Raw genomic sequence first — 21,408 nt, forward strand, 5'->3', positions numbered from 1 at the left:
CCTAGGAGTTGGTTTGGTGAGACAGCAGCACTATTTGGCAGAGAAGGCTAAAGATCTTGTCAAACTACAACTCCCAGGACTCCATAGCATCGAGCAATGGCCATTAAAGGGCTGACAAATATTAGTTCTGCAGTGTAGATGGGAGTCAGAAGAATACATCTTCCACAATCTAATATTTGGTTAACAAGATAGCCTTGATTTTCACTGTATCACAATTGTTGCTACCGTTAACATATATTGGACTAGATGGCCCATGAGAACTCTTCCAACTCTTGATTCTATGTGTAAGTGAACCCTGAGCTGAAATGGACAGACTTGACCATTTTAATCCAACTGGGAAGTTCAAGCCAGAGATGCAACTGGTTGTGAAATACTTAAAAAGAAAACTGGAATAGATAATCAGTTATAGTGTTTGAAGAGTACAGGCAGTCCCCGAGTTACAAACATCCGACCTACAAATGATTCCTAGTTGAGAATAGGGGTGAGGCAAATCTACTCCTCGGAAGAGAAATCCACTCCTGGAATAGTTACTATTGTTGGAATTCAACTCCACATTGCCCAAGTCTCAAGTCCTCAACGAGGAGCAGTTAGTTAGTTTAGTATAGGCTGAGGGAAGCTCCCTTCTAAGGGCCCTTCCACACAGCCCCATATGCCAGAATATCAAGGCAGAAAATCTCACAGTATTACAGTAATTCCTTCAGCTGGAAAAGTAGAGCAGTTCCTCCCTTGTGTTGCCGAAAACTATCCTGGCTGAAACCACTGGGTTGCTGTAAGTTTTCTGGGCTGTTTGGCCATGTTCCAGAAGCATTCTCTCCTGACATTGCGCCTGCATCTATGGCAGGCATCCTCAGAGGTTGTGAGGTTTGTTGGAAACAAGGCAAGCGGGGTTTATACAGGGTGAGGCAGCATAACTTCCTTTTTTAAAATGCGCGCCACTCCGTCGGTTGAAGACGTAGCAGAGCGCTAGTGGTCTCATTCGAGAGGCGGGAGTATAAAGTTTTGTCCTAACACAGTCGCCATCATACGTTGGAACAGTGAGGAGCGCGCTTTTGCCGTTTAAGCCTACTTTTCGAGCAGATATGGAGTGGCTGGCCCGCTCTCCAGATTTGGCCCCTTGTGATTTTTTTTCTACGGGTTTTTTTGAAATCCCGTGTTTATGTGAACCGTCCAAGGGCCCTACAAGATTTGAAGACCAACATCCAGGAGGAAACTGCCAACAGAATGCCTGCTATGCTGGCAACAATCATGACAAACGCCAGATATCGGTTTACTCAGTGTTGTTAATGTTTCAGATTCATTTGTTGTTCATTCGTTCAGTCGTCTCTGACTCTTCGTGACCTCATGGACCAGCCCACACCAGAGCTCCCTGTCGGCCGTCACCACCCCCAGCTCCTTCAAGGTCAATCCAGTCACTTCAAGGATGCCATCCATCCATCTTGCCCTTGGTCGGCCCCTCTTCCTTTTTCCTTCCATTTCCCCCAGCATCGTCTTCTCTAAGCTTTCCTTTCTTCTCATGATGTGGCCAAAGTACTTCATCTTGGCCTCTACTATTCTTCTCCTGATTTTTTGGCTGCAGTCTGCGTCTGTAATCATCTTTGCACCTAGAAATACAAAGTCTGTCGCTGCCTCCACGTTTTCGCCCTCTATTTCCCAGTTGTCAATCATGTGGATCTTTGTTGCCAGTGTGATGTCTCTACTTTTCATTATTTTATCGAGACTGGTAATTGCTCTCCTCCCAAGAAGTAAGAGTCTCCTGATTTCCTGGCTGCAGTCTGCGTATGCACTCATCTTTGCACCTAGAAATACAAAATCTGTCGCTGCCTACATGTTTTCTCCCTCTATTTCCCAGTTGTCAATCATTCTTGTTGCCATAATCTTGGGGTTTTTTTATGTTTTAACCGCAAGCCAGCTTTTGTGCTTTCTTCTTTCACCTTGATTAGAAGGCTCCTCGGCTCCTCCTCGCTTTCGGCCATCAAAGTGGTGTCATCTGCATATCTAAGGTTGTTAATGTTTCCGATTCATTTGTTGTTCATTCGTTCAGTTGTCTCCGACTCTTTGTGACTTCATGGACCAGCCCACACCAGAGCTCCCTGTCGGCTGTCACCACCTCCAGCTCCTTCAAGGTCAGTCCAGTCACTTCAAGGATGCCATCCATCCATCTTGCCCTTGGTCGGCCCCTCTTCCTTTTACCTTCCACTTTCCCCAGCATGATTGTCTTCTCTAGGCTTTGCTGTCTCCTCATGATGTGGCCAAAGTGCTTCAACTTTGCCTCTACTCTCCTTCCCTCCAGTGAGCAGCCGGGCTTTATTTCCTGGAGGATGGACTGGTTGGATCTTCTTGCAGTCCAAGGCATTCTCAGAACTTTCCTCCAACACCACAGTTCAAAAGCTTTCTTCACTCAGCCTTCCCTATGGTCAAGCTCTCACATCTGTGGGCAACTATGGGGAAAACCATTGCTTTAACTATGCGGATCTTTGTTGCCAGTGTGATGTCTCTACTCTTCACTATTTTATCAAGATTGGACATTGCTCTCCTCTGAAGAAGTAAGCATCTCCTGATTTTTTGGCTGCAGTCTGCGTCTGTAATCATCTTTGCACCTAGAAATACAAAGTCTGTCGCTGCCTCCACGTTTTCGCCCTCTATTTCCCAGTTGTCAATCATGTGGATCTTTGTTGCCAGTGTGATGTCTCTACTTTTCATTATTTTATCGAGACTGGTAATTGCTCTCCTCCCAAGAAGTAAGAGTCTCCTGATTTCCTGGCTGCACTCTGTGTCTGCAGTCATCTTTGCACCTAGAAATACAAAATCCGTTGCTGCCTCCATGTTTTCTTCCTCTATTTCCCAGTTGTCAATCATTCTTGTTGCCATAATCTTGGGGTTTTTTTATGTTTAACGCAAGCCAGATTTTGTGCTTTCTTCTTTCACCTTGGTGAGAAGGCTCCTCGGCTCCTCCTCGCTTTCGGCCATCAAAGTGGTGTCATCTGCATATCTACGTTTGTTAATGTTTCTTCCAGCAATTTTCACCTCAGCCTTGCATTCGTCAAGGCCCGTACATCGTATAATGTGTTCTGGATAACCGCAAGCCAGTTTTTGTGCTTTCTTCTTTCACCTTGATTAGAAGGCTCCTCAGCTCCTTCTCGCTTTCGGCCATCAAAGTGGTGTCATCTGCATATCTAAGGTTGTTAATGTTTCTGATTCATACAATGGGTTTTATTAAATTTTAAAAAAAGAATGTTATGCTGCCTCACCCTATAGATCTTACAGCCTGTGAGGATGCCTGCCATAGATGCAGGCGAAACGTCAGGAGAGAATGCTTCTGGAACAAGGCCAGAAAACTCACACCAACCCACTTCCTTCCTTGTTTTGATTTCTGGGCGGGTTGTTTCTGTAGCAAAGGAGAAGGCAGGCCATCCCTTCCCCACTTTGGGCCCTTTCTGTGTCTATATGGCTTTGCATGTGGATGAGGATGGTTTTCAAAGGAGAGCCTCCAAGGAGATTCCCTCTCTGGGAACAACCTCCCCAATCCAGAGCCACTTCCGGTCGGACGCCCCGCCCACTCAAGGGAGGCCACGCCCCTCGCGCGTGACGTCATGGTTCCCACTTCCACATCGCTATGGCGACCTCCGCCTGTCTCTCCGTTAAGGGCAAAACTCTTCCCGGCCTTTCCGCCTCGGTTCCCCTCCGCCCTCTCCCTCCTCCCTCCTTCCCAGCCTCTGGCGCCCACCCCGCCAAGGAGGCCTCCTCGGGCGACGCTCCGTCCCTCCCTCACAGCCGTTGCTCGCTTTCTGCGCATGCTCGGGGAAAGGGGGCGGGGCCTCCGTGACGCATCGCGCGAGGGCCAATCAGAGGGGAGCGGTTTCCATGGAGACAGGCCGAGGGGAAGGCTGCCGTCAAGCAAAGGCTGTCGCGCAGGGTGCCGTAAGGGGCGGCGCCGGTGTTGCCGATTCATGGCCGCGGGGACGACAGTGGTGATGGCGGCAGGGGCGATGTCGGGGGGCCCGGTGCTGAACGGAGCCGAGGCGGGCAGCGTGGCCGGGCTCCAGGAGGCCGCCGGCATGTACGAGCAGCTGCGCGCCGAGTGGAACCGAAAGAACCTCAACCTCCACAAGTGCGGGGACCTGCTGGGACGCCTCAAGGTGTGAGCGGGGAAGGGAAGGGAAGGGAAGGGGGGGCTAGAAACCGCCATCTGAAGGGAAGGGAAGCCTGGAAGCCGCCACCCTATGGAGAGGGAGGTCTAGACACCACCATCTGAAGAGAAGGAAGTCAACTGGAAGGGAAGGGAGGCCTAAAACTGCCATCTGAAGGGAAGGAAAGTCTAGAAACCGCCATTTGATGGGGAGGGAGGTCTACATACCACCATCTGAAAGGAAGGAAGATCAAGAAACGTCCACTTAAAGGGGAGGAAGGTCTAGAAACCACCATTTGATGGGGAAGGAGGTGAAGACACTACCATCTGATGGGGAGGGAGGTCAAGAAGCATCCACTTGAAGGGGAGGAAGGTCTAGATACCGCCATTTGATGGGGAGGGAGGTCTAGACACCACCATCTGAAGGGAAGGAAGGTCTAGACACTGCCATCTGATGGGGAGGGAGGTCAAGAAACTGCCATTTGATGGGGAGGGAGATCTAGACATCACCATCTGAAGGGAAGGATTGTCAAGAAACACCCATCCAAAGGGGAGGAAGGTCTAGAAACCGTCATTTGATTGGGGGGGGGGGGTCTAGATACTGTCATCCAATGGAGAGGGAGGTCTAGACACCACAATCTGAAGGGAAGGAAGGTCTAGAAACTGTCATTTGATGGGGGGGGGGGTCTAGATACTGTCATCCGAAGGGGAGGGAGGTCTAGACACCACCATCTGAAGGGAAGGAAGGTCCAGAAACCGTCGTTTCATATGGGGGGGGGGTCTAGAAACTGCCATCCGATGGGGAGGGAGGTCTAGACACCACCATCTGAAGGGGAGGAAGGTCAAGAAACCGTCATTTGATGGGGGGGTCTAGATACTGTCATCCGAAGGGGAGGGAGGTCTAGACACCACCATCTGAAGGAAAGGAAGGTCAAGAAACCACCATCTGAAGGGAAGGGGGTCTAGAAACTGCCTTTTGATGGGAAGGGAGGTCTAGAAACTGCCATCCAATGGGGAGGGAGGTATAGACACCACCATCTGAAGGGAAGGTCAAGAAACGCCCATCTGAAGAGGGGGAGGAAGGTCTAGAAACTGCCATCTGAAGGGAAGGTAGGTCTAGAAACTGCCATTTGATGGGGAGGGAGGTCAGGACACCGCTATCCGATGGAAAGGGAGATCTAAACACTGCCATCTGAAGTAAAGTAAGGTCTAGACCAGTGTTTCTCAACTTTCCTAATGCTGCGACCCCTTAATACAGTTCCTCTTGTTGTGCTGACCTCCAACCATAGCATTATTTTGTTGCTTCTTCATAACTGTGATTTTGCTATTGTTATGAATCATAATGTAAATATCTGATATTCAGGATGTATATCCATTCACTGGACCAAAGTTGGCACAAATACCTGAAATGCACAAATTTGAATACTGCTGGGGTGGGGGTTGATTTTGTCATTTGGGAGTTGTAGTTGCTGAGATTTATAGTTCACCTACAATCAAAGGGCACTCTTAACTCCACCAATAATGGAATTGAACCGAACTTGGCACTCAGAACTCCCATGAACCAACAGAAAATACTGGAAAGGTTTGGTGGGCATTGACCTTGAATTTTGGAGTTATAGTTCACCTACATCCAGAGAGAACTAAGGACTCAAACAATGAAGGATCTAGATCAAACTTGGCACGAATACTCAATATGCCCAAATGTGAACACTGGTGGAGTTTGGGGAAAATAGACCTTGATATTTGGGAGTTGTAGTTGCTGGGATTTATAGTTCACTTACAATCAAAGAGCATTCTGAACCCCACCAATGATAGAATTTTGCTAAACTTTCTACACAGAACCTCCATAACTATCAGAAAATACTGTGTCTTTGGCGACCCCCTCTGATACCCTGTTGCAACCCCCAGGTTGAGAAACACTGGTCTAGACACTGCCATCTGAAGAGAAGAAAGGTCTAGAAACTGCCATCCGATGGGGAGGAAGGTCTAGACATCGCCAATAGATGCCGAGGGATACCTAGACACTACCGTCCGAAGCGAAGGGAGGTCTAGATACCACCATCTGAAGGGTGGGAAGGTCTAGAAACTGCCATCCAATGGGGAGGAAAGTCTAAACACCGCCATCAGATGCGGAGGGATATCTAGACACCTCTATCTGAAGGGAAGGTCTAGACACCATAATCTGAAGGGAGGGAAGGTCTAGAAACTATCATCCGATGGGGAGGGGATCTAGACACCACCATCTGAAGGGGAGGGGGGTCTAGAAACTGCCATCTAATGGGAAGGGGGTCTAGAAACCTCCATCTGATGGATAGCGCCATCTAGAAACAGCCTAGCAGTGAGCAGGGATTGGGGGGTGGGTCGAAGCATTTAAAAATTATCCCTTTTGATGAAAAAAAATATGATCTACCTTATATAGTATAATGGTATGAACTAGAATGAAAAATCTAAGGGATATTTTCAACAGAGGATTGGTTGCTTGAAGATGGATCTCTCTGGCTCCATCTACAGGGTAAATTTAACACAGTTTGGCACTGCTATAACTGCCATTATGATTGTTGTTGTTATTATTAGCTTTATTTCTATCACCCCCTTTCTTCCCATAAAGACTCAAGGCGGCTAATATGACATAATCCACTAAAATAAAAACAAAAACAAATCAAATGCAAAAAATACATATTTGTGTCATGAATACAAAGTTAAAAATACAGTTCAAATACAACAAAGATAAGTTAGAATTTAATTTAAAACCTACCATGGTTCATTCCTGTGGACTCCTGGGTTTTGTAGTTTGGTATGGAGCCAGTACTCTTGGGCTGAGAAGGCTTGAACACTTTTTGAAAACTATAACTCCCATGACTCCATAGTACTTAGAGTGGTGTCATTTCAAGAGGCTGGTAACCCCTACTACAGGTTGAACATCCATCTCCAGAATTCCAAAATGCTGTGAAAGAAGTATCATTGTCACACACTTTCGCAACTGACAGCTGTTTAGATTGTCAAGCTTTTGTTTGTTTGTTTATGTGTCAGGAGCGACTTGAGAAACTGCAAGTCGCTTCTGGTGTGAGAGAATTGGCCGTCTGCATGGATCTTACCCACGGGATGACCAGGTGTTTTGATGTTTTACCATCCTTGTGGGAGGCTTCTCTCATATCCCCGCATGGGGAGCTGGAGCTGACAGAGGGAGCTCATCCACGCTTTCCCCCCGGATCGGAACCTACGATCTGTCTTCGGTCCTGCGAGCACAAGGGTTTATCCCACTGTGCCACCGGGGACTCGCAAGTGTCTGTCTTTTACTTGGTGGGGTGAAAAGCTTTTCCTTACGTGTAAACTAAACAAAATGCTAAAAGATTCCTGAATAATAATAATAATAATATATTATACCCCACTCTTTTTCCTACCAAACAAGACTCAAAGCAGCTAACACTAAAAACTGTAAGGATGTGTGAATCTTAACATATTTCAACATTAAAATAGAATTAAACATAGAAATATTTAAAATACATACTGTATATACTCGAGTATAAGCTTAGTTTTTCAGCCCCTTTTTTAGGCTGAAAAAGCTCCCCTCGGCTTATACTCGAGTCAAGGTTATTTATTCTTTTACTCTCTTATTAGTATTATTTTATTACATGTATTATTTTAGTTTATTATTATTATTATGATTGTATTTACCTTATTTTGCTCTATTATTCTATTTATTATTTTGCTCTATTATTATTTCATTTACAGTATTTTACCCTATTATTACTACATTTATTATTTTACTCTATTATTACTGTTTTTATTGCATTTTCATAATTTTACTCTACTATTTGTATTATATTTATTATTTTAATAAGTACATTTACATTGAAGGAGGTTAGAATAGTGATTTAATAAGAGTTGGACAGTCTTATCTTAAATTACAGTTTTATGTAAATATTCAGAAACATTTAGCCTATTGATGCCTCAATTAGTGTAATTTTATTGGTATCTATTTTTATTTTGAAATTGACCCATAGTGGATGCATTTCCCACCCTCGGCTTATACTCAAGTCAATACATTTTCCCAGTTTTTTTGTGATATATTCAGGTCAGCTTATACTCGAGTATATACGGTAGTTAAAAGCAATAAAAACAAATCTATTAAATGACATAAGAGGCATTGTCCCTCCCTTGCAAAGACAGACAGGTAACTTATGAATGGACACAATGTATTAAACAATAGGCACTCCACAAATTACAAACAAGATAGGATCTGTTGGCTTGTTTTTAAGTTGAATGTGTATGTAAGTTGAAACAAGTACATTTTTCCAGTGTAGCTCCAGCCCAAAAGATATATATCGTATTTTCCAGCATATTAGATGACTAATGTATTGTCGAAGGCTTTCATGGCTGGAATCACTAGGTTCTTGTGGGTTTTTTTGGGCTATAGGGCCATGTTCTAGAGGCATTTCTCCTGACGTTTCGCCTGCATCTATGTCAAACATCCTCAGAGGTAATGAGGTCTGTTGGAATTAGGACAATGGGTTTATATATCTGTGGAATGGCTGGGGTGGGGCAAAGAGCTCTTCTCTGCTGGAGCTAGGTGTGAATATTTCAACTGACCACCTTCATTAGCATTTGAAGGCCTGAAGACCTTTTAACCCAGGAAAATCCTCCCTGAACTTGGGGGTCGTCTAATATGCCAGGTATAAGATATCGCTCCCTGTTTGGGTCAAGGTGAGGTAGGCGGGCAGCTGTCCTGCGCTGGAGCAGGACATCCGGAGTCAAGTGGCTCCTCCAGCGCCACTTGGCTTCCGCTGTCGAGCTTCAGCCTGACCGAGGGGCTTTCTCACTCCAGGCGCCCTGCCTGCTTCCATCGCCTGTTAGGAGCCTCCATCTTGTTTTGGATCCAAAACAGGAAGTGATGTTTTGGACCCAATACAGTGATGAGCACGGTGGTTGGCTGGCTGGCTGTGGCGGAGCCTGGCTGCCATGGAAGGGAGGCTGCCTCTATGGAACTGGGAAGCCTCCTCAAGGCCCAGAAAAGGAGGCTTCAGGACCTGAAGGGGCTGGCAACTGGCAAGAGGGGTAGTCTAATAATGGCGAGTATATAAAAAAATTGAAATTTTAAATTGAAACATTGGGGGTCTTCTTATGTGCCCAGTCGTCTTGAAGCTGGAAAATACAGTGTTTTAGATAGACAAGGTTTAACACCCCTGCTGGGTTTGTTTTGCTGTCGGTGCTCCGGTTAAAAAAAAATTCAGCTCACTTTCTGTCCCTCTAAGACAGTGTTTCTCAACCTGGGGGTCAGGACCCCTGGAGGGGTCACGAGGGGGTGTCGGAAGGGTCGCCAAAGACCATCAGAAAACAGTATTTTCTGTTGGTCATGGGGGTTCTATGTGGGAAGCTTTGCCCAATTCAATCATTGGTAGGGTTCAGAATGCTCTTTGATTGTAGGTAAACTATAAATCCCAGCAACTACAACTCCCAAATGTCAAAGTCTGTTTCCCCCAAACTCCACCAGTGTTCTCATTTGGGCATACTGAGAATTTGTGCCAAGTTTGGTCCAGATCTATCATTGTTTGAGTCCACAGTGCTCTCTGGATGTAGGTGAACTACAACTCCAACACTCAAGGTCAATGCCCACCAAACCCTTCCAGTATTTTCTGTTGGTTATGGGAGTTCTGTGTGCCAAGTTTGCTTCAATTTCATCATTAGTGGAGTTCAGAATGCTCTTTGATTGTAGGTGAACTATAAATCTCAGGAACTACAACTCCCAGAGCCCCCGGTGGCGCAGTGGGTTAAAGCACTGAGCTGCTGAGCTTGTTGATCGAAAGGTCGCAGGTTTGATTCCAGGGAGCGACGTGAGCTTCCGCTGTCAGCCCTAGCTTCTGCCAACCTAGCAGTTCGAAAACATGCAAATGTGAGTAAATCAATAGGTACCGCTCCGGCGGGAAAGTAATGGCGCTCCATGCAGTCATGCTGGCCACATGACCTTGGAGGTGTCTACTGACAATGCTGGCTCTTCGGCTTAGAAATGGAGATGAGCACCACACCCCAGAGTCAGACATGACTGGACTTAATGTCAGGGGACTACCTTTACCTTTACAACTCCCACGGGATAAAATCAACCCCCCCCCCAAACAATCTCATTAGTATTCAAATTTGGATGTAATGGATATTTGTGCCAAATTTGGTCCAGTGAATGAATGTACATCCTGCATAACAGATATTTCCATTATGATTCACAACAGCAGCAAAATGACAATTATGAAGTAGCAACAAAAATAATTTTATGATTGGGGTGGGGTCACCATAACACGAGGAAGTGTATTAAGGGGTCATGCCATTTGGAAGGTTGAGAGCCACTGCTCTAAGAATTAGATTTTGAAAAGAATGGCTTGTTGTGGAAACAGGGATTGGTGAGAAAGCTTTTCCCCATGGTGATAACCCTTTCACGAGTGAATTTCCCTTCCAAGGGGTAGATTTCCCCCACTTCTTGTTGTCTCGTCCCTGTTCTTAACTATGAGTCATTTATAAGTTGGATGTTTGTAACACGGGGACTGCCTGTACATGACTAAGAGAACTGGAACCAATGTTTGTGTGTTGCATTAGGTAGAACAAAAACTTTACTAGCTGCTTCCTGGCTGCCAACTCGTGATGTCATGGATTTCAACTGTCCCTTCTCCGGTTTCGGAAACCTGGCAAGGCTGCCTCTGCTCCTAGTTAAGGAAGGCCTCTCATTCCTTGGAGGCCGCCGGAAGAGAGGTGGATGACTCAACCATGTTGTTGCTTCGCCTGTTTGTGTATGAGTTCCTCCGCCTGAGTCAGGCAGTTATAATTTGATGATGGCAAAGGCTAGCAGCCAGAACCCAGCTCAGCGTTGCCTCCATTTGTGGTTAGCTTTCTTAGAAGATCATAGTCCTAGAGTTGGAGAAGATCACTGAGGCATCAATGTTGTTACCATTCCCAGCACAGCTATATAAATAAAAATGTAATGTTCGTTTGTGGGATTAACAGAACTCAAAAACCACTGGACGAATTGACACCAAATTTGGACACAAGACACCTAACAATCCAATGTGTGTCCACTCAAAAAAACTAATTTTGTCATTTGGGAGTTGTAGTTGCAGGGATGTATAGTTCACCTACAATCAAAGAGCATTCTGAACCCCACCAATGATGGAATTGAACCAAACTTGGCAAACTTGGCACACAGTTCTCCCATGACCAACAGAAAATACTGGAAGGGTTTGGTGGGAGGTCTTCTTTGGTTTTGGAGTTGAAATTCATCTACATCCAGAGAGCACTGTGGACTCAAACAATGATGGATCTGGACCAAACTCCACACAAATACTCAATATGCCCAAATGTGAACACTGGTGGAGTTTGGGGAAAATAGAATCTTGACATTTGGGAGTTGTAGTTGCTGGGATTTGTAGTTCATCAACAATCACAGAGAATTCTGACTCCAACCAACGATAGAATTGGGCTAAACCTCCCACACAGAATCCCCATGACCACCAGAGTGGGCCACAGCAATGCGTGGCAGGGGATGGCTAGTTATCAATGAAAAAGTATTGCCTCTGAATAGGGAGGCTCTGTTCCCTGTAACAGGTATAATTTAGAACCCTGTTGTTGTTGTTGTTACCAAAGTTCCTTGATAGAAGCTTATGGAAAATGTAATCCAGAAGCTCTGGTTAGCACCAAGTTTCTTACTCCTTCCTAACAGTTTATGAGGTATTTGTGTAGGTAATGTGGAAGAAATTCCACAAAGACAGAAAGTCAGTGAGATAGGAAATACTATGTGTTTTGACTCCCAATTAACACTTTCTCTAGGTGGATTTATACTGCACTATAAAAGGAGAGTACCACTGGTGCCTGACTCTAATTTTGCTTTGTTTTTATGTTAGATATCATATCCTTCAAGTGATCCATAGGCAAAGGGTCCTTTTAAAGAGGAGATGGACACTTGAGAATGGTGGTCTAGCTAAACTTCTCACCAGACAGCTGGCACTAAAACTCCCAGTAGGATAATGTACTTGCCACAGATTGTGAGCCTTCACGCTGGGAAACATCTTGTGATCTGATGCTTTGAGTCTCCTTTGTGGAGAGACAAAGCAGGGTATTATTATTATGTTATGAGTAGATCACCGGGGAGCTCCCGGTGTCCCAGTGGGTTAAACCACTGAGCTGCTGAGCTTGTTGACCAAAAGGTTGCAGGTTCGAATCTGGGGAGTGGCGTGAGCTTCTGCTGTCAGCCCCAGCTTCTGCCAACCTAGCAGTTCAAAAACATGGAAATGTGAGTAGATCAATAGGTACTGCTCCGGCGGGAAGGTTTGTCCTGAGAGCCTGAGGGTTGTGTGTAATTTCTCTCCTTTCTTTCTGTTCCAGTTAGCCCTGCTTGAACTCAACTTCCTCCCCACCACAGGCTCAAAACTAACTAAACAGCAGCTTATCTTGGCAAGTGAGTATATTCAGACCAGGTGCAGGCACATACCTGAGGCAAAGTCTGGCAGATGAATCCAAGCCACTATTCTTTCCCCTCCCTACATTTCCACCTCCCCCCCCCCCCCCCCCCCCAGCATTATCCTCTCAACTCAAGCATAGCCATTGTCCCATATTGGTTACTTTTCTCTAAGCCAGGAGAGTGAACCATGCTGTACTACACCTCCCAGTCAACATCACCAATGGTTAGGAGTGCTAAGAATGATATGCCACCCTGAATTGGAGAGCTGTCTGATTTTCCCCTCTGCCTGAAAAGGAAGCTAAAATAAAAGCTTGCTCTTTCCTTCTGTGAACATGAGTAAGGGTTTCAAAAGGGCTTCCTTTTGTCTCTAACCTATTGGTAAATTATTTATTTCATTTTAAATCTGTCTTTGTAGAATTAAAGAGGCATTACGGAATGTTCCTAAGCAGTATCTTATTCAGATGATGCAAAACTATTTAGCTTGACCACATTATGAGCCTCAGTTTGGACCTTGTATTCAGCTTCTATGTAGTATCTAAAATAGTTAATGTACAGTTTCTTACTCTCATCTCTCAACTGAGCTACTGAGTTATGTTTCTGTTATTCTCTGAAGGAGGTTTAGAGGCTGACCACCTTGGACAGTCAGGAAGGATTCACAAGATGCTTTATGTCCAATCCGCACTCATTATCCAGTGTTTATTTATTTATTTATTTATTTACGACATTTATATGCCGCCCTCCTCACCCCGAAGGGGACTCAGAGCGGCTTACTAGTATATATTACATACAATATATTATATTATTAACATAGTACAATATCAGCATTAAACATTGCTATATTGCACCATACCATTATATCGTTATATTATTAATGATGTTACATGTAATATAAATATATAATTATAATATATTTTTATTAATATTATTCTATTGCATTACATTACAATATTATAAATATTATATGTATATACAATATATTATATTAGAATAGCACAGGAAAGCCCCTGGTGGCGCAGTGGGTTAAACCCCTGTGCCGGCAGGACTGAAGACCAACAGGTCGCAGGTTCGAATCCGGGGAGAGGCGGATGAGCTCCCTCTACCAGCTCCAGCTCCTCATGCGGGGACATGAGAGAAGCCTCCCACAAGGATGATAAAAACATCAAATCATCCGGGCATCCCCTAGCAACGTCCTTGCCGACGGCCAATTCTCTCACACCAGAAGCAACATGCAGTTTCTCAAGTCTCTCCTGACACAACAAAAAAAAAAAAAAGGACAGGACAGGAGACAAGGTGGAACTGTCCCCTGGCCCCCTCTCTCTTCACTCTGGCCCAGAGCAACAGTTGGTGTTGGGTAGAGGGGTCTCCAGCTTATGGCATATCCAGGAGACAAGATGGAACTTGTCTGGGGTTTCTTAGAGTTGAAGTCCAGTTGAATCTGGAGTCCAGCCCTTCCCATCAAGAATCACTGCCTCGGGGAATTTGTGGCAGAAGTACAATCCAAATCCCAGTCTTCCTGATGTTTAGTCATGTAGCTTTTATATGTTGACAGTCTGTTCATAGCTTCATTTGCTCTCCTTGTTGCATTCTCTAACCTGGCTGAAGGTGAAGACAATATGCTGGCTTGATTAGTTTGCTCTTAATAACTACCTCATATTTTTTGTTTTAATGTATTGTCAAAGGCTTTCATGGCCGGAATCACTGGGTTGTATTAGGTTTTTTTGGGCTATATGGCCATGTGGCAAGCATCCTCAGAGGTAGGGAGGTCTGTTGGAAGTAGGAAAATGGGTTTATATATCTGTGGCACCAACAAGCCACACCAAACAACTGCCAGGCCATCAAATGCTAATCAAGGTGGTCAGTTGAAACATCCACACCTAGCTCCAACAGACAAGAGTTCTTTGTCCCACCCTGGTCATACCACAGATACATAAACCCATTTTCCTACTTCCAACAGACCTCACTACCTCTGAGGATGCTTGCCATAGATGCAGGCAAAACGTCAGGAGAGAATGCCTCTAGAACATGGCCATATAGCCCGAAAAAAACTACAACAACCAATTTTTTGTTTTGTTTGTCAACACTCTACTGATATCTCTCTTCTTGCCATCCAAGGAGACATCCTCGAAATTGGGGCTCAGTGGAGTATCCTGAAGAAAGACATCCCCTCTTTTGAGAGATACATGGCCCAGCTCAAGTGCTACTATTTTGATTACAAGTAAGCATTTCCCGCCATGCAGTCTTGAGCAGATTGCATTCCTATTTTGTGTCTCTCTGTAAGACTTCTTTTTGCCGATCATTTGGCTGGGAGAAGCAGAGGCTGATACTCTAATCCTAGGCCTGTTCCATATACACACATCTCCTTGATCTCATTTCACTGTGTTTTCCCTCTTCTGCCTCAGAGACGAGTTACCAGAGTCAGCCTACAAACACCAGCTCTTGGGTTTGAACCTCCTCTTCCTGCTGTCCCAGAACCGCGTTGCTGAGTTCCACACGGAGCTCGAAAGGCTCCCAGCAAAGGATATCCAGACCAATGTCTACATCAAGCACCCTGTGTCTTTAGAGCAGGTAACTTCCCACTCTTCTTTACCTGGATCTTGTGTTGTTAAATTGGAGGTGTTGTCTTTCACATTCAGAACAAATTCTTAATTGGGAACGTTTCTCTCTGCACCTCAGTCCCATTACAGAGAGGAGGGGTATTTACTGTATATACGCGAGTATAAGCCTAGTTTTTCAGCCCCTTTTTTTAGGCTGAAAAAGCTCCCCTCGGCTTATACTCGAGTCAAGGTTATTTATTATTTTATTCTGTTATTAGTATTATTTTTATTTCATGTATTATTTTATTACATTTATAGTATTTTACTCTATTGTTATGATCATGATTATTACATTTATTATTTTGTTTTGCTCTGTTAGAATTGTAATACAATGGTTGCTGATTACACAATAAATAAATAAATACATTTATTATACTTTATTATAATTATTGCATTTATTATTTTACTCTATTATTACTGTTATTATTGCATTTCCATTATTTTGCTTTATTATTATTACTACATTCATTATTTTACTCTCTATATTATTGTTGGAAGGATACGTAAATACATTTACATTGAAGAAGGTTAGAATAATGATTTAATCAGAGTTGGGCAGTCTTATCTCAAATTACAATTTTATGTAAATATTCAACACCATTTCACTTCCTGATGCCTCAATCAATGTATTTTTATTGCTATCTCTTTTTATTTTGAAATTTACCTGTAGTGGCTGCATTTCCCACCCTCGGCTTATACTTGAGTCAATATGTTTTCCCAGTTTTCTGTGGTAAAATTAGGTGCCTTGGCTTATATTTGGGTCGGCTTATACTTGAGTATATACGGTATTTATTACTGTACTTAGAGGTATTTCTGTATTGCCTTCCAACCCACAAGGGGTCTCAATTGGATGAACAGATTATTTATTTATCATGTCAGGAGCAAACCAAACAATTGTATTGTATTTTTTAAAAACACACAAAGTTTGCAAACTTGGTATTCTATTAAATGTCCGTTGACCAGTATCTGGCCACTTGGAGTGCCTCTGGTGTTGCTGCAAGAAGGTCCATTGTGCATGTGGCAGGGCTCAGGTTGCATTGCAGCAGGTGATCAGTGGTTTGCTCTTCTCCACACTCGCATGTCATGGATTCCACTTTCTTGCCCCATTTCTTGAGGTTGGCTCTGCATCTCGTGGTGCCAGAGCGCAGTCTATTCAGCACCTTCCAAGTCGCCAAGTTTTCTGTGTGCCCAGGGGGGAGTCTCTCATTTGGTATCAGCCATTGGTTGAGGTTCTGGGTTTGAGCCTGCCACTTTCGGACTCTCGTTTGCTGAGGTGTTCCAGCTAGTGTCTCTGTAGATCTTAGAAAACTATTTCTTGAAAAGGTGATTAATACATTCATTGTGTGTCCTCCACAGTACCTGATGGAAGGCAGTTACAACAAAGTGTTCCTCGCTAAAGGCAACATCCCAGCAGAGAGCTACGCTTTCTTCATTGACATCTTACTGGACACTGTCAGGTTGGTTGTGTTCTCTCACCAGCATTAAAGTGGCTCAGAATCTCTCCACACCGGCACCTCATTCCCCAAAAACCTCAATAGCAAGTGTGATTAGATTGTTCAGCCCAGAATTACCCAGTATTGGTAAAGTTGCCTACTGTATCCTTGCACGAGTTTCTGATTTCACTCGAGATCTTCCAATCAACATGGTTCCCAGAACGGTTCCTCATTGAGAAACTCAAGGGAAATGTGTGTTTTCTTGGCTCACCCAAACAACCTTTTAAGAGTGTGATATAGCTATAAAATGAATTCAGGAGACAAGATTTTCCTTTTCCTAAATTCTGGGGACTTTTTCTACCATACAGACCAAAATCACCCATATAGCACACAATACATGCAATTCTGCAACTCACTTTCCCCCTTCACAGCAGCTGGGGCAACACTATTAGGCCCATTGTTAGGGACAGGAGCAATCCAGCATTTTTGTTGTTTATTCGTTCAGTCACTTCTGACTCTTTGTGATCTGCTAGACCAGCCCACGCAAGAGCTCCTTGTCAGCCATGGCCACCCCCAGCTCCTTCAAGGTCAATCCAGTCACTTCAAGGATCCCATCCATCCATCTTGCCCTTGGTCGGCTCCTCTTCCTTATCCCTTTCATTTTCCCCAGCATCATTCCTCTCCTCCAAGCTTTCTTGTCTTCTCATGATATGGGTAAATTCCTTCATCTTTGCCTCTAATATCCTTCCCTCCAATGAGCCGTTGGCATTATTTCCTGGAGTAAGGTCTGGTTTGATCTTCTCGCGGTCCAAGGCACTCTCAGAATTTTCCTCCCAACACCACAGTTCAAAAGTGTCTATCTTCCTTCACTCAGCCTTCCTTATGGTCCAGCTCTCACATCTATAGGTTTTGTTGTTGTTCATTCGTTCAGTTGTTTCTGACTCTTCGTGACTTCATGGACCAGCCCATGCCAGAGCTCCCTGTCGGCTGTCACCACCCCCAGCTCCTTCAAGGTCAATTCAGTCACTTCAAGGATGCCATCCATCCATCTTGCCCTTGGTCGGCCCCTCTTCCTTTTTCCTTCCATTTTCCCCAGCATCATTATCTTCTCTAAGCTTTCCTTTCTTCTCATGATGTGGCCAAAGGACTTCATCTTGGCCTTTACTGTTCTTCCCTCCAATGAGCAGTTGGGCTTTATTTCCTGAAGTTTGTACTGGTTGGATCTTCTTGCAGTCCAAGGCACTCTCAGAGCTTTCCTCCAACACCACAGTTCAAAGGCATCTCTTCCTTCGCTCAGCCTTCCCTTTGGTCCAGCTCTCACATCCGTAGGTGACTACGGGGAATACCATTGCTTTAACTATGCGGATCTTTGTTACCAGTGTGAAGTCTCTACTCTTCACTATTTTATCAAGATTGGACATTGCTCTCCTCCCAAGAAGGAAACGTTTCCTGATTTCCTGGCTGCAGTCTGTGTCTGCAGTCATCTTTACACTTAGAAATACAAACCATGTCACTGTCTCCATGTTTTCTCCCTCTATTTCCCAGTTGTCAATCATTCTTGTTGTCATAATCTTGGTTTTTTTATGTTTAGCTGCAACCCAGTTTTTGCACTTGCTCCTTTCACTTTGGTTAGAAGGCTCCTCTGTTCCTCCTCACTTTTGGCCATCAAAGTGGTATCATCTGCATATCTAAGGTTGTTTCTTCCAGCAATTTTAACCCCAGCCTTGGATTCCTCAATCCCTGCATGTTGTGTGATATGTTCTGCATACAATTTGAATAGGTCAGGTGAGAGTAGACAGCCCAGCCATACTTATTTCCAAATTTTGAACCGGTCTGTTGCTACTTGGTCATTATACAGATTTCTCAGGAGAGAAAGGTGTCTTGGTATTCCAATAATAATAATAATAATAATAATAATAATAATAATAATAATGCTTTATTTATACCTCGCTACCATCTCCCCAAGGGACTCAATGCAGCTTACATGAGGCCAAGCCCACAGTACATCAATAACAAAAGCAATAACAAAAGCAATCAATACAATACAATTAACATAAACAATAAACAGTAACACACAAGCATTTAAAAACCTATGGCCGGGCCAAATGTAATAGTTTAAAATTAAAAAAATAACGCTGGGCATGAACAAGGTAGGATATAACTGGTATAGGGTTTTCAAAGAGAAGTGAGGGAACACAATCAGTCCTAAATCAGTGGTAAAGTGCATTTTGAGGGCATATTGTTGAGAGTTTTCCTTATTCTGGGAAGGCACACTGGAACAACGACGTTTTCAGGCTCCTCCTAAAGGCTGCCAGAGTTGGGGTATATCTGATGTCCTTGGGAAGTGAGTTCCAGAGTCGGGGGGGCCACCACCGAGAAGGCCCTCTCCCTCGTCCCCACCAATCGCGCCTACATAAACATCTTAAAATAGTTTGCAGCACATCTGTTTTGACAAGAAAGAATTCAGCATGTGCCGAACTTGCCCACTGATGTCATCTGAGCTTAGAAATGCTTCTTGATGGCTGGATTTTGTTTCCTGTGTCAACTGATTCGGGTTTTTTTCCTCTCTCAACCCAGGGACGAGATTGCCAGCTGCATTGAGAAGGCTTATGAGAAGATTCTGTTCAATGAAGCCACTCGTATGCTCTTCTTCACCCCCAAAAAGATGACTGACTATGCCAAGAAGGTGAGGTTTTCCAGATGGGACCATGCTTTGTTTGAGCTTCCTTCCTTGTGGGGTTCTCTGTAAGAATGATCCATTCTTACCACGTTGAATGATAGCTCTCATCTTCCCTAACTGGAGTTGATGGGAGTGTTCGTTGAACAATACCTGGTAACGTCATATTTTTCCTCCTACTTTTCTAGAAAAAGTTCAATTTCAGTAGCTGTGCTTTCAATTATGTATTTGCTTGCTTGTGAACATATACAGTTGGGGGGTGGGGGGAGTATTTAGTCAGATACCAATTGTACAAGGTCTCCCACTTAAAAAGATGAGAGAGGCCTGTAATTAACATCATAGGTAGATCTCAACTATGAGAAACAACATGAGAAAACGCATCCAGAAAATCTGATTTTTAACAAATTTATTTGCAAATTATGGAGGAAAATAAGTATTTGGTTCATAACAAAAGTTCATAACATCTCAATTCTGGGTTTGAGCCTGCCACTTTTGGACTCTCGCTTGCTGAGGTGTTCCAGCGAGTGTCTCTGTAGATCCTAGAAAACTATTTCTTGATTTAAGTCATTGACGTGCTGGCTGATACCCAAACAGGGGATGAGCTGGAGATGTCACTGCCTTGGTCCTTTCACTATTGGCTGCTACTTCCCGGCGGATGTCAGGTGGTGCAATACCGGCTAAGCAGTGTAATTTCTCCAGTGATGTAGGGCGCAGACACCCCGTGATAATGCGGCATGTCTCATTAAGAGCCACATCTACTGTTTTAGCGTGGTGAGATGTGTTCCACACTGGGAATGCATACTCAGCAGCAGAGTAGCATAGCGCAAGGGCAGATGTCTTCACTGTGTCTAGTTGTGATCCCCAGGTTGTGCCAGTCAGCTTTCATATGATATTGTTTCTAGCACCCACTTTTTTGTAGCGCTCTGTTTCCAAGAATCAGTAACCATGCAGAAACTGCAGGTATTTCCTGTTAGATACAGTTTCATGTGGTTGTTTTAAATGGCTGTGTCAGAACATACCAACAGTTGTGCCGTTAAAAATGCAGATCTGGAGCATTTAAGGTTGGCTTTGTCACCACTTCTCAAAAATGTGTCTCCTCCCCTTTCAGCGTGGCTGGGTCCTGGGCCCAAACAACCACTACTGTTTCACGGGTCAGCAGCAGAAACCCGAAGACGCCACCATCCCTTCAACGGAGCTAGCCAAACAAGTTATCGAATACGCTCGGCAGCTGGAGATGATCGTTTAGCGCATGGCTGCTGTTGCGGGCCAGCACTGTGGGCTGTTCCTTTCCTTATTTTCTCCAATTCCCATCCAGCTGGGTGATCCCTTTACTTTTATGGATAGAATGGGTGGGAGTATGAATGTCTATTTGTCTTGGAATGCTAGAGTAAATGTAAACTGGTCTCATCTGTGTGTCATCCAGAGTTGCATTGTTTCTTGGGGTCAGATTGGGCATCTGAAAGGGAAGAGGCAGTCTGTGGCCATTTCTGACCTGAGAAGGATGGAAACTCCCTTGTTGTGTACCAACCTGTTCTTTGCTAAAGTCCAGAACCAATTGCAGGAACTTTTGGTTGCATTGGAAAGAGACTATTCTCTGTTTTTTGGTCAGCGTGGCTTCAAAAATCCTCCCAGATTTATGTTCATGCTTCTGTTTTGGCTTGTTCTTTTATTTTGTACATCACTACCCCCTGTTTGGTGTGTCACTTAAAGGGATGGTTATAGGAGAAACAAATAAAACACAATTTCTACTACAAATGTAATTTTCTAGTTGTCATAAAGGGATCCTAAAAGTTTTAGAACTTCTTTACAAAATGTAACAAGCTGTAGCCCAGAGACAGTCACCTCTCCATAACCCTGCTGAAGTAGTTCCACAAGAACAAGAAGGTTGGACAAATCCCTCTGGCTGTTTCCCAAGCCAGATATTCAAGCCACCTACAAATGGGAGGTGTGGTTAGATGTAATGTCAAACCAGGGCTGAAATCCAGTGTGTGTGTGAAGTTACTGCCGCCACTCCCTTCGCCTGCACATCCACGAGGAGACGGGAAGCATTCCGTTCTTTATGGCGCTAATCCTGGTTTGTATTGCTCAGATTGCACCTAGAATTCGTCTCTCTATGACCTAAGTTTGTTGGACTTCTGGCA

At 44.3% G+C, this 21,408-nt stretch overlaps 2 protein-coding genes across 2 annotated transcripts in view; one reads left to right on the forward strand and one right to left on the reverse strand.

Annotated features, from left to right (window-relative positions):
* The window catches only part of LOC137094951 (cation channel sperm-associated auxiliary subunit gamma-like), an 87,080-nt gene extending 83,295 nt beyond the window's left edge, over nucleotides 1–3,785 (reverse strand). Inside the window, exon 1 of the mRNA XM_067460963.1 lies at nucleotides 3,725–3,785. The gene's annotated coding sequence lies outside the window, so the exon portion shown is untranslated. The remainder of the gene's footprint in view (nucleotides 1–3,724) is intronic.
* LOC137094950 (26S proteasome non-ATPase regulatory subunit 8-like) lies at nucleotides 3,777–21,022 on the forward strand. The gene is made up of 7 exons (XM_067460962.1): nucleotides 3,777–4,136; nucleotides 12,488–12,560; nucleotides 14,676–14,778; nucleotides 14,963–15,128; nucleotides 16,514–16,614; nucleotides 19,168–19,276; nucleotides 20,376–21,022. Exons 1-7 carry the CDS (start codon nucleotides 3,792–3,794, stop codon nucleotides 20,511–20,513), a joined length of 1,035 nt encoding a protein of 344 aa, XP_067317063.1. The 5' UTR covers nucleotides 3,777–3,791; the 3' UTR covers nucleotides 20,514–21,022.
* Nucleotides 21,023–21,408: the final 386 nt, after the last annotated feature.

The sequence above is a fragment of the Anolis sagrei genome, chromosome X (genome assembly GCF_037176765.1).
Source record: "Anolis sagrei isolate rAnoSag1 chromosome X, rAnoSag1.mat, whole genome shotgun sequence".
Classification (NCBI taxonomy): Eukaryota; Metazoa; Chordata; class Lepidosauria; order Squamata; family Dactyloidae; genus Anolis; species Anolis sagrei.